The 14,076-nt window shown below is 41.6% G+C and overlaps 1 protein-coding gene across 3 annotated transcripts in view; it reads left to right on the forward strand.

Annotated features, from left to right (window-relative positions):
* LOC132832348 (cadherin-12-like) overlaps positions 1–14,076 on the forward strand; it is a 649,932-nt gene that overhangs the window by 603,590 nt on the left and 32,266 nt on the right. For all 3 annotated transcript variants that reach the window (XM_060850281.1, XM_060850282.1, XM_060850283.1), the window contains one exon: positions 11,446–11,567. In XM_060850281.1, the coding sequence (XP_060706264.1) occupies positions 11,446–11,567 (122 nt within the window). The remainder of the gene's footprint in view (positions 1–11,445; positions 11,568–14,076) is intronic.

The following is a 14,076-nucleotide window of genomic DNA, read 5'->3' on the forward strand; positions in this document are numbered from 1 at the left end:
AGGGTGAGGTGGGGGAAGGGGAAATGAGGAAACTGTTGAAGTCCACATTGATGCCCTGGGGTTGAAGTATTCCGAGGTGGAAGATGAGGCGTTCTTCCTCCAGGCGTCTGGTGGTGAGGGAGCGGTGGTGAAGGAGGCCCAGGACTTCCATGTCCTCAGCAGAGTGGGAGGGAGAGTTGAAATGTTGGGCCACGGGGCAGTGTGGTTGATTGGTGTGGGTGTCCCGGAGATGTTCCCTAAAGCGCTCTGCTAGGAGGCGCCCAGTCTCCCCAATGTAGAGGAGACCGCATCGGAAGCAACGGATACTATAAATGATATTAGTGGATGTACAGGTAAAACTTTGATGGATGTGGAAAGCTCCTTTAGGGCCTTGGATGGAGGTGAGGGAGGAGGTGTGGGCACAGGTTTTACAGTTCCTGCGGTGGCAGGGGAAAGTGCCAGGATGGGAGGGTGGGTCGTAGGGGGGTGTGGACCTGACCAGGTAGTCACGGAGGGAACGGTCTTTGTGGAAGGCGGAAAGGGATGGGGAGGGAAATATATCCCTGGTGGTGGGGTCTTATTGGAGGTGGTGGAAATGTCGGCGGATGATTTGGTTTATGCGAAGGTTTGAGGTAATAGGTTGAAGGGTTATAGGGAGTGGGCAAGACAATGGAGTTGAGGCCCAGATGAGATCAGCCAGGGTTGTATTAAATGACAGAGCAGGCTCGAGGGGCTGAACTGCCTCCTCCTGCTCCTCGTTGTTAAGTTTTCAGGTGGGCTCTAAACGGACCTTTGGAAAGTAGAGGTTTTATCTTTCATCTTGGTTTACAAATTCAGGGAACCTATCTGTTCTGAACAAATCCAATTTGGAGGAATTCCAGCCCTTACCCTATATGTTTTCCATGTTATACCATAAAAGGGACAATAACATATTGCTGATTGTGTTAGATCAATAATTTATGGGCCAAATGTGTTCACATGCTGACTAGAAGCTAGGAAATTCATAATTCAATTCATTAAGTTAGCCTGCAAATAAAACATGTGCATCAATAAATAGTAACAAGGAAACCAATGGGCTCATACATAAAAAATGCAGCTTGTTCACTAATGCTCTTTATGGGAGTGAATTAGCCATCTTTAGCTAGTCTGGCTACATGTGACTCCAAACCCACATGTGTATGACTGAAATGGATTAGCAAACTGCTCAGTTGGATTCAAGAGAGCAACTCACCACATACCCTCTCGAAATTAGTCATTTGGTAATGAACATTGTCCTTGCCAGTGACACCCACAATCTGTGAATAAATTTTAATCAAGGCAGAGCAGCAAGTTCCAGCCCAGGCTGACGATTGATGTGTTTCTAACTAATTTGCAAACTTTCAATTGGTCTCTTGGTGAAGGTAGGCTAGGGATTTTCATTTCTTACTTTGTGTTGTCTGATTTCAGTGTAAGAGCATAAAGCCATCAGCTGGTACGCTTGAATGTCATGTCTCACATTATGGTGTTCTATGGGAGTGACACAGTGACATTTTCATGAGTGCCTTTAGCTCTTGATTTGCCATCAAACTGACCGTGAGATGAACAATGTTCTGTGCTACTTGAATGCAAACAGTAGAACGATTTCAGCAAGGAGCAGGTGTGGGAAACGTGCAGAAATCCAGACATTTCCCTCTGAGTGAGAATAATGCACTATTATCATCACAAAAAAAGAGTAGCTTCATCATCAAAAGATATGCAGATGCTGAACATCACTATTGATGTGACTGACATCCACCTTTCAAATTAAGCCTTGTCCTTTTCAATCTAAATACCTTCTCCATAATAGTTATCACTACAGTTATTCCATCCCTCTGTCATTGAAAATTATGTATTATAAGTGTGGAGTTCTATTCCGTCAAGACCTAATCTCTTTATTAATCCAATGAAACAATACTAACATTATTTCTGTAGCCAATTTGACGTTGAATTCTTTCACTTGTGTCCACAATCCCATCTCGAAGCTGGCAATGTGCATTTCTCAATCCTTCAATCTAATCAGGTAAGTGATATCCCATCACTTGAATAGTTTAACCAGTTCCCAACAGCTGTGTAGCGACCTCATCTGTTACCCATAATCTCCACTGGACAAAGGTTAAGTCTCACTTACAACAGGGACTGTTTGTTCATTGGTTCCAATAAATTCTTGAGTGCATGCAGCATTGCCCTCTGAGATGGGGACTGCTTGTCACTGGCCAATTGGGTGTTTCCTTTCTTCCTGATGGTGGAAATTGAATAGAAATTTACACACCTGTGCAAAAGAAAAAAAAACAAAACAACAAAAAAAATTCTTGAGGGTACCATGAAGGACCGTCCTTCTCAACCTCTTGCCCCGCACCTCACCTGAGGCAGAGTGACACTCAGGTTAAACCACGACCAGCATCTATCTATTTATCTCTCTCTCTCTCTCTCTCTCTCTCTTTCACTCTCTACCATGAAAGAGCAGCCCCTTGGTCCTCTGGAACTATGGTAACTTCTTTTGCATTTTATTTGCTGGTGTCCTCCCTACTCTCCCTTCTGTCCCTTCTCTCAGCCTCAGACAGCCTTGCCCCAGACTCTGAAACAGGGAGATTGGTGACCAGTGGCCCAGAGTAGAGTGTGGCAGTAAGGCCCCAGTGCAGGGCGTGGCAGTAAGGCCGCAGTGCGGAGCGTTACCACAGCCAGCGGTCAGACCATGGGGGTGGCCCCCTGTGCTGGTCTGCTGTGGAGAGCCTTTGTAGAGAAACTGTGATGTTTGTTTTATTAACTTTACTCTTTTTTCTGCCCTATGGCCATACTGCGTGTAGCTGGAATGTTACTTTTTATTCCTCATTTCTCTTTTCTGTAACTAAGGATTGCACCTAGGTTCTCTGTATCTGGGATGGAGCTATACGTGGTGAGATAAACTTTTTGCTGTCCTCTTTGTGCACATGTGACCATTAAGCTATTGAATTCAATTCAATTCAAACTCTACCTACAATTGCAGTAAATTCTAGGCCATGGCATTTTGACACGGGGAGCTTCATTGGGTACATGCATAACAGTACATTCCAACAAAACTAGTGCCTCTAACGCCAATCCTCTGTGATTCCTGGCCATCACGTGGACAGGATATGAAGGAATTGGCAATCAAACCCGACATCAGCAAAATTAGCCCAGCTTTTAAGGTGCACATTGACTATTACTGGGGAGGAAGCCTTTGCAAGATCATAAGGAAAGCAAAATTAATGATATTATTGTTTTTGTGTTAAGTGATTCTCCAGTAAGTTAGAGCATTGTTCATTTACCCAGAAAATGTGTGTGCTGTTCCCTCTATAAATGACATTTGACTCTGCAGACTGCTGCATTTTCTGGTTGAGTTTTTTGTGAACATCTTTCCACACCAATATATACGTTGTCCTCCATCTAGTGGTAGTTGATTGAATTTAAATCTAACATTAGCAGTGTGTCTGAATATATGTGAGACAGAGTTACAACCTGCTCTTTTTCCATCCGTGGAATAATGTGTGATACTGACATTTTCAAAATGTACCATGTGTTTATATTGTTTTATTTTCAACGGGTATCTTTAAAATAGCACAAACTTGCTGTGCGTCATTTGAAGTATTCTTTTTGTCCATAAAGCTGAATCTTGTTCCATGTTGTTTCTCCTTTCCCCACAATGGAAATACAATGCAACTGCCCACACATCCATTAAGGCAACCTCATTATCAGGGTCCGAACATGGTTTGGTGAATGAAGTTGATTTCTCTCATTTTAGACAACAGACAAAACAAGTACATTTTGTCCCACAGGGAATGCATGTGAAGATTTGCAGTGTTTCTGATTATATAACTGGCCATCGTAGTTCTATGGCCTTCTCAATTAATCAGCTTTCTTTAAAAAAAACTCATAAATTTTGCTGCAATTTCACACAACTGTGAGCCTGAATGGAAAGCATGCTCCTCTTTCGCTCAATTTACAACAACCTTCGACTTCTTTTTTTTGTTGTAGCTCCCTCTCTTGTTGGTCTCACATTGCATGCTGCTGCATGGATTGAAGGTCTTTTGAGTTGAGCGTGAAAGTTTGTTCATCACTGAGGGAGTGGGGGGTTGTTACTGAGGGTGGTAAAGCAAACAAAAGCAAGAACTAAAGAAGCCATGTAGATCATCGGGGCATAATCATTAACAACTATGAATCCTCATCTCAATGCTGTTCCGTTGTGTCTGTAATAGTTCCTGCAAGGTTGCTGCTGCTGTTTCAGACTTTTAAAAATAAATTTCATAAGCCCGATGCTGGTACACATCTGCACAGAGAAAGTCATAAAAAACTGTTGATAATTGGAGAAAAGCTTTGTGTTTCTTTTTAAAAAGTTAAAAATCACACAACACCAGGTTATAGTCCAACAGGTTTATTTGGAAGCACTAGCTTTCAGAGCAACGCTCCTTCATCAGATGGTTGTTCTGAGGCACTACATTGAAAGATAGTGCTTCCAAATAAACCTGTTGGAGTATAACCTGGTGTTGTGTGATTTTCAACTTTGTCCACCCCAATCCAACACCGGCCCCTCCAAATCTTTTTAATTAATAACTCATAAACAAATAATGCTCAGTATTGCCTCTGCGTTTCCATGCAGCAACAATATGGGAGTGGCAGTGACTTAGTGGTACAGTAATCCAGAACTCACACAAATATTCTCAGCACATGGGTCTAAACCTCGCTGTGGTGGATGATGAAATTTGACTTTTATTAAAGTCCGAAATCAAAAGCTCGTCCCATAGTGATCATTTACATGCTGTTGATTATTGCCAAAACTCACCTATAGGAAGGATGTTGTGAAAGGATTCAGAAAAGATTTACAAGCATGTTGCCATGGTTAAAAGGTTTGAGTTATAGAGAGAAGCTGAATAGGCTGGTGCTGTTTTCCCTGTTTTCCCTGGAGCATCGGAAGCTGAGGGGTGACCTTATAGAGGTTTACAAAATTATGAGGGGCATAGATAGGGTAAATAGACAAAGTCTTTTCTCTCGGGTGGGGAGTCCAGAACTAGAGGGCATAGGTTTAGAGTGAGAGAGGAAAGACATAAAAGAGACCTAAGGGGCAACCTTTTCACACAGAGGGTAGTACATGTAGGAATGAGCTGCCAGAGGAAGTGGTGGAGGCTGGTATAATTGCAACATTTAAAAGGCATTTGGATGGGTATATGAATAGGAAGGGTTTGGAAGGAGATGGGCAGAGTGCTAGCAGGTAGGATTAGTTTTGGGTTTTAATATCTGGCCAGCATGGATGGGTTGGACCGAAGTTCCATGCTGTACATCTCTATGACTCTATGGCACTATTTGGGTAACAGTGAAAGTGCAGAATTCAATGTAGAATTAAAAATTCAAAGAACAAGAGAAACCATTTCACAGGTGGATTCATCTTAGTAGATTATCAATAAATTAGAAACAATACAGTGAACAGCTATGACAGAGGAGGTGGAGGCCAGTCGTGTCTATCAGGTAGTTGCATTATTTTCAGAAACCTGAGAGCATTCCCAGAAATAGAAATAATTCTAGTCTTGTTTCATGCCTCTATTAAAGTGTTAAGAGTTAATAATAGAACATTACAGAAATAGAGGAAGCTCAAATTTGCAAAGACAGCTTCAGTAATGCAGATTTGGGAATTCCAATTGAGGTCAAAGCAGATGGTGAGTTTCAGCATGTGACTGTGTGAAACTCAGTTGAACATATCTGAAGCCACATTGATTCAAACTCATTTATCATCTCTCCACTTAATGACCTACTTGGGCATCCCACGATGCAATGCTACAAAATTTTGGTGCTTGTATCAAAATGCTTTCCTATCTCCAAGACTTCCTGCAGCTCAACGACATACAGGATTTCCAAATTTAAAGTGGAGTTATGGCTGAATAAATCAGTCATGATTTCATTGAATGATGGAGCAGATTCAATGGGCAGAATGGCAAATGTTATAGTCTTCATTGTAACATACACGTCATACCCCTCTACTGATTCACTTTTCTTCAGAGTTGTGGAGGGCTGTAATTTCAGGGATCTAGGATCCAAATTCTGACATTTCTTCCTGAAACTTTTGTGTCCCTCCATTTTTCTCTTCCTCTTTTCAGACTCTTTCAAAAATATAACTTGGAGCAAGCTTATAGTCACCCTTCTTATATAATGTTCTTTGGCCTGATTTTCATTTTGACCATATTTTAACCTAACTGCTGCCTTGCTGATGCAGTTGAATAAACCATCATTCTTACTTTTGGGGTAGCATGATGGCTTAGTGGTTAGCACTGCTGCCTCACAGCCCCAGGAATCCAGGTTTGATTCCAAGGTCTGTGTGAAGTTTGCTTTTTTTCCTGTGTCTGTGTGGGTTGCCTCTGGGTGCTCCAGTTTCCTCCTACAGTCCAAAGATGTGCAGGTTAGGTGAATTGGCCATACTAAATTGCCATAGTATTCAGGGGTGTGTTGGTTAGGTGCATTAGTCAGAGGTCAATTTAGAGCAGGGGAATGAGTCTGGGTGGGTTGTTCTTTGGAGGGTCAGTGTGGACTTGTTGGACCAAAGGGCCTGTTTCCACACTGTAAGGATTCTTATCAATCTTATCATAGCCAGATAATTACCTGCAATGACTTCCTGCCCTGTTCCTAAACCACCTGGTGTCCTCCAAAGATTTGTTATTGGTTCTTTCCCATTTCTTATCGACACACTATTTCCTGGTAACATTATCTGAGTGAACAATGCCAAATTTCCAGTGTATACTGACGATGTCTGGCTCTACCTCACCATCACTTCCCTCACTACCCTCACTATCTCTACATTGTCACTTTGCTTATCTGACATCCCCGTCCAAGATGGCCGGGCACTTCCTCCAGTAGGTAGGCTGAAGTGATTGTCTTCAGTTACTACCACCAGTCCCCCTTCCCCACCCCACTGTTCACCCATCAGCTCCTTCTGCCCTGCTGGCAATTGCCTTAGCCTGAGCTAGGCTGTGTGTAACGTTGGTGTCATAATTGATTCCACACTGGCCTTTTGAGCACATCTCAGTGCTATCCCCAAGACTGTGTACGTCCAACTCCTTAACGCCTCCCTGTTTATTTGCAGTTAACCTTTCAGTCTCCTATTTATTGTCCATAAACTCAGATATTCCCATCCTCTTGTGGTAAGATTCACATGTCCCAACATCTGAAAAAGAGCACTTCAGAAACTCTGTTTCTCTCTGCACAGGTCCCATCCGGGCCTGCTGAGCTTCTCTGACATTTTGTTTTTCTAGAGTTGGTTCCGCTGTAACACGTATTTCTTCAACACAAATTGGCTTTAACGAGACTGAAAAACTTAGACCATAATTTGTAGAACACAAACTTTCCTTACCTGTGTTGGCTATAACGCGATTCCAGCCCGTTTAGTTTAAGTGGTACAGCTATTGCGTAATTTTCTTATAACGCAAGATTGCACAAGAATGGGACTATTGCATTATATCAGAGCTGACTATATTTCTAAAACTCTGCTGTCCACATCCTAACTGGCACTAAGTTCCATCTAACTATCAACCGGTACTCATTCACCAATGTTTGTTCTTGGTTTGGTGAAAATTGAAGATTCATATCCTCACTTGAAATGTCTCCATGGCCTTGCTTCTCTGTATTTCTGTAGCTTGCTGCAAATCCTACTGTCCTCCAAGGTCCCTACAGTCCTCCAAGGTCCCTACTGTCCTCCAAGGTCCCTACTGTCCTCCAAGGTCCCTACTGTCCTCCAAGGTGCCTACAATCCTCCAAGGTCCCTACTGTCCTCCAAGGTCCCTACCGTCCTCCAAGGTCCCTACCGTCCTCCAAGGTCCCTACTGTCCTCCAAGGTCCCTACCATCTTCCAAGGTTCCTACCGTCCTCCAAGGTCCCTACTGTCCTCCAAGGTCCCTACCATCTTCCAAGGTTCCTACCGTCCTCCAAGGTTCCTACCGTCCTCCAAGGTCCCTACTGTCCTCCAAGGTCCCTACCGTCCTCCAAGGTCCCTACTGTCCTCCAAGGTCCCTACAGTCCTCCAAGGTCCCTACTGTCCTCCAAGGTCCCTACAATCCTCCAAGGTCCCTACCGTCTTCCAAGGTCCCTACAATCCTCCAAGGTCCCTACTGTCCTCCAAGGTCCCTACTGTCCTCCAAGGTGCCTACAATCCTCCAAGGTCCCTACTGTCCTCCAAGGTCCCTACCGTCCTCCAAGGTCCCTACTGTCCTCCAAGGTCCCTACCGTCTTCCAAGGTTCCTACCGTCCTCCAAGGTCCCTACTGTCCTCCAAGGTCCCTACCATCTTCCAAGGTTCCTACCGTCCTCCAAGGTTCCTACCGTCCTCCAAGGTCCCTACTGTCCTCCAAGGTCCCTACCGTCCTCCAAGGTCCCTACTGTCCTCCAAGGTCCCTACTGTCCTCCAAGGTCCCTACAATCCTCCAAGGTCTCTACTGTCCTCCAAGGTCCCTACCGTCTTCCAAGGTCCCTACAATCCTCCAAGGTCCCTACCGTCCTCCAAGGTCCCTACAATCCTCCAAGGTCCCTACTGTCCTCCAAGGTCCCTACCGTCCTCCAAGGTCCCTACTGTCCTCCAAGGTCCCTACTGTCCTCCAAGGTCCCTACAATCCTCCAAGGTCCCTACAATCCTCCAAGGTCTCTACTGTCCTCCAAGGTCCCTACCGTCTTCCAAGGTCCCTACAATCCTCCAAGGTCCCTACCGTCCTCCAAGGTCCCTACAATCCTCCAAGGTCCCTACTGTCCTCCAAGGTTCCTACTGTCCTCCAAGGTCCTGGCTCACTTCCTATTCTGGGCTTTCAACCATCATTCATTTTAATTGTTGTACAATACTTTTTTCTTCAAAAGTAAACTTCATTCTTAAAACTTATATATGTACATTGCATGACAAGTCAAATTTGACCAGACACAAAACATAAAGCAGATGAGTTGTCACAGACTGCTGTGCCCCACTTCACTGACACATGGATGTTTTCAATATTCATTTTATGATTAATGTACAGACAAGAGGTTTTGATTGCTGTTCTGAGGAAGGATCACTCAACCTGAAGTATTAATTCTGATTTCTCTCCATACATGCTGCCATACCTGCTGAGCTTTTCCAGTAATTTCTATTTTTGTTTATAATTGATCAGCAGTTTTTGAATCTGCTTGCTTGTACCTGGACCCTAAGTTCTGGGATTCCTTCCTTAAGTTTGTCAACTTCTCCTCTTCTCTCCTCATTCCCTCTTTTAAATTTGTCCTTAAAATCTCCCTGTTTGGCCCAGTTTTTGATCAGCTACTTTTATATCCCTTCATGTGGTGCTGTGTCTTATTTGACAGTTCAATTTGTTTTGATAGATTATTTGATAGATTACTACATTAAAGGCAGAATAGAACTGCAAGTTGTTGTGACATTTTTCAACATTATGGGTAGTATATAAATGCAAATTTGTGATATTGTTGTTGAACTATCAATACCAGGTGGCAGGTGTTGTTTGTGCTTTTGACAACATGAATAGATTATGTAGTTCAAGATATCAATGAAACTAAGAAGATGGTCAGTGAAATTGCGGAATATGAGGTGTGAAAGTTGGATAATGCGAAGTGTGAAGTCTGAGGAAGTTCATGAATACTGATTCTGCTCCTCGACTAGCAGGAAAGTAGTATTTCTGCTCTTTAGAGGAATTGGCTCAGCTGAACGTTCATAACTCATGTGGGAACTAAAGTCCTTAAACATATGTTCAGTTACAATGGGAATTTCCTGACAGTGCCATGGTCAAACACCATCTGGTGCGATTGTACTTAGTATTGGAATTTGTATTTTAAGACAAAAGGTATCAGCCTCAGAGCATTGTGCAATGCAGATTCAACAGAATTCTGCTGGGCTGCAATGTTCATATTATAAATTGTGGTTAGCAGTCATTATAGTATTCTGGTAATCCAAACCCCTGGGCTAAACTTCTGAGGCACGGGTGCCAATCTCACAAGGGAAGACAGTGAAATTTGAATTCAATGAAAATCTAGAATTAACAACTACTTTAAGGGCAATGATGTAACCATTGCCTATTGTTGTAAAAATTGACCTATTCTTTAGGGAAGGGAAGGTACAGTTCTTACCAGATCCAGTCTGAATGTAACCCCAGACTCCCAGCGATGGGACTCACTCTTATCTGTCCGTGGGTAACAAATATTGGCCCATGAATCAATAAAATATTAGATTGTGTTCTCTTCAGTGTAGAAAGTTGAACTGCAGTTTGAGGTGTGATGAAAGTTATGACCATCCAGTGAAACTGCAACATCGTGAAAAGTGAGAACCTTAAACAAAGGAAGGAATGGGAGAAAATTAATGCAACAGGTAACCTGTGGGATATGCAGAATATTTATCATAAAATTCCTAGCTGTACACAATGTATTCTTTTTATCTTGTCATCTTATGAGTTAGCCTAGACAGGGTAAATACAGTAAAGATTTTCCAGATAACCAGGGTGTCCAGAACCAGTTGTTACAATTAGGGATAAGTAAGGATACAGGGTAGGCCATTTTGGACTAAGACAAAGAGAAAGTCTTCACCCAGACACTGGGGAGTCTGTGGCATTCACTACCACAGACCGTGGCTAAGGTCAAAACATTCAATGTTTGCAAGAAGGAGTTAGATATTGTTCTTAGGGCTAAGGGTATGAGGAGAAAGCAGGAACAGGGAACTGAGCTGGATGATCAGCCATGATTATATTGAATGAGGATAAGTCTCAAAGCAATGAATGGCCTATTCCTCCTCCTATTTTCTATGTTTTGCTGAAAAGGTTTGATATTGATCTAAACAAACCTCTTCCTCATCCCGTCAATATTCGGCACTGTTTGAAATTATTTGTTTCAGATCAGTCTTACTCTTCAATAGCGTTGTGCTCTTAGAGTTATGGTCAGATTGTAAAGATGGGTTAATGTATTGAGTAGGATTCTTTAATCTACATCTTTATCACTTGAAGGCCAATGTTCCCAGTATTTGTGGATGAGTCCCAAATGTAGAAAGGGGCTTAAATTTCTAGTGTGCAATCTAAGTTAGAGAATAGAAATTAATATTAATAATGTGATCATCCACATTAGAATTCTTATGCAGCAAATTTTAGCCTTAGCATCTAAGCACTTTCGTCAGGAACTTGCTTAAGTTCAAGAAATTTGTCATCTCACGTTCTAGTTTTTTTAGATAACTTCTGCAGATATGTGAAGGTAAATTACCCGAAGCACTGTGATACAAGAACAGGAAAATATATCTTTTGTGCAACAGCTGGTTGCGAAGCCAAATAGCATTTGGAATTAGAAATTCTAGTCCAGAATCCTGACTGACAACTAATTAAGTCATTAGTGGATTCAGTAATCTCAGAATTTTCTCTACCTCTCGTTATAAATGTGCATTCATTCGTTGTCATTGATGTCACTGTCTTTCTAAGAAAATATATTTGCTTGTTTTCTTTTCTTACAGGCAACCCTGATCTGGTTAGCAAAGTCCCTGTGACCATTCAAGTTTTAGATGTTAATGAATATGCACCAGAATTCTCAGTGCCTTACGAGACCATGATGTGTGAAAATGCAAAGACTGGCCAGGTATAGTCTTGAATGAATTTAAAAACAAAATGTAAAAAGGGACAATGGGCACTGTATTATTATTTTGCTTTGTCATATTAATTGTAAGTAAGGCAAGGCCAGGAATTTCCTGCAAGTTGATGTCATTCAATCACTATAACTTTGCCACACTTTTAATGGTAACCCTGTGGTAAACTTGATTTCAATCTCATGGACGTTGATATTTCAATGGCTGATTATTTAACTGCTCTAAGGAAATTCCTACAGGTGATATTGATGGAAATCTGAATCAGTTCTGACTAGTTCTGTTGCTGTTGCTTTCATAAGGACAAGGGTCTGACGTATCATGTCAGTCTGCTATGTGCAGTGACATATTGAGAGTGCAGGGGGCTGGGAGAAAAAGGTGAATAATTAACAACAGGAAGCGAATTTAGGACTTATTAATGGTCACATTTTATGGCAATTCTTGCCTTTTTTTATTTGTGGCTCTCAGTTGCTTGTACCTACTCTTGCCCTGACAACCAACTACAGCTTTCAACCAAATGGAAAGAATAAGTAGGAGTGGAAAAGAGAGGAGTTAATATATTAGACAGTCAAAAAGTCATAGAGTTGTATAATGTGGAAACAGAGCCTTCGGTCCAACTCGTTCAGGCTGAGCAGATATCCTAAATTAATCTAACACTATTTGCCAGAATTTGGCCCATATCCTCTAAACTCTTCCTATTCACATACCCATCCAGATGGTATCTAAATGTTGTAATTGTACCAGTTTCCACCACTTCCTCAGGCAGCTCGTTCCATACATACAGCACAGAAATAGACCCTTCGGTGCAACCAGTCCATGCCGAACTAATCCCAAACTAATCCCTCCTCAGATCTCTGATTAACCATATGGATAAACAATTGAAATTGGCTACTTAGAATACTTACCGATAGAGCAAATCTGGGGCCTTTTCTTCAATACAGAAGAGTATTTTAAGAAGGTTTCACCTTTCTGTGACTTTTCTACCACCTCTTTGAATGTAGACACAATTGCAATTTTCCAAAACAATCAATCAATTGTTTGTTGATGTGCTGCATGAAAATACCAGGTAAATGACATTCTGAGGAGATGTGAAATTCCTTGACCTTGTATTTGAAAAATAAGTCTTTATATTTAAAAATCGGTGAACATCTTTACTAAAACATGACATTTCATAGAATTGTGATGTTGCATTTGTCTTCAATAATATATTATAATAATTGTACATAATCTGCAATGTCTTACAGCTCAATTTCACTTCATAATTCTTCAATGTAACCTGCTGATCACTTTGATACTACTTCTTCAAATATTTAACATTAATGCATGGTAACATATATGATATATATGTCCTGATACTGGTTGCAACATGACTAGATCACATTAGATTCCACCTCCAATACTTGCATTCCTACAATTAATACAGGCACCCGCTGTAATTATTTTGTGTTTTGACTACTTGATTTAAAGCTCTGATAGTATTGGATATTGTGAGATGCATTGCACAATGAATGAAAAAAGTGGATAAATTCCAGGTATCACTGACAATAAACATAGAATATATACTACAGGGGTAATTTCATTCATTCCTGAGTGGAAAAAATCTACTAGATCAAATTAATCTTGATTTTATGCTCCATCTTTTTCGTCACCCGAAAAGCAAGGTCCAATATAATGTTCAATATCCTAATTGCCTTTTCTGACTTGTGGACCAATTAATAAAAAGATAATTTGAAATAATAAATACATTTTTGGAAAAACTGACAGTCCAAAGCTGTATAACATGTGAAAGCCAAACAAAGGATTTATAAACAGATTGTAAACCCTGACACTAGATGGTGCTCCAGGTTGTTAAAATGTTGTTTTTGAGGGGATTATAGTTCGGCCTTGCACCAGAATATTGTTCTCTGAAGGTGAGAAACAATGCAGTAACTGTAATGTCTGAGGCTGGAGATAATCAGTCATCGCCTGAACGTAAGTCCGGTATCTGGTGAAACTCTTATCGATTGGACAGTCATTCCAAATTGCAATTTTTATTATGCAATCTACTCCTAGCTAGGTTTGCAGATGGTTTCAAAGTAAGCACTTTATCTATACATCAGTGTATTGTATGGTAACTATAGTTCATTTCATTTTTTATTATCTTCACTACTTAGCCGTCATTTTTCCTTGAAATCGGAAAGTTTCACCTTACCAGTGGTGAAACTTTCCCCAATACTCTTAAAGGCCTTATTCACAGAATCCTTGCAAGTGTAGAAAGATGCCACTCAGCCCATCAAGTCTGTGCTGACCCTCTGAAGAACCTCCCACCCAGACCCAGATCCCTATCCTGTCCCTTGGACGCTGCATTTCCTGTAACTAATCCACCAGCCTGCATATCCCTGCATTCTACAGGCAACTTTGCATGGCCAAGTCACCGACCTGCACATCCCTGCATTCTACGGGCAATTTTGCATGGCCAAACCACCTAACATGCACATCTTTGGACTGTGGAATGAAACTGGAGCA

The sequence above is a fragment of the Hemiscyllium ocellatum genome, chromosome 34, assembly GCF_020745735.1.
Source record: "Hemiscyllium ocellatum isolate sHemOce1 chromosome 34, sHemOce1.pat.X.cur, whole genome shotgun sequence".
Taxonomy (NCBI): domain Eukaryota; kingdom Metazoa; phylum Chordata; class Chondrichthyes; order Orectolobiformes; family Hemiscylliidae; genus Hemiscyllium; species Hemiscyllium ocellatum.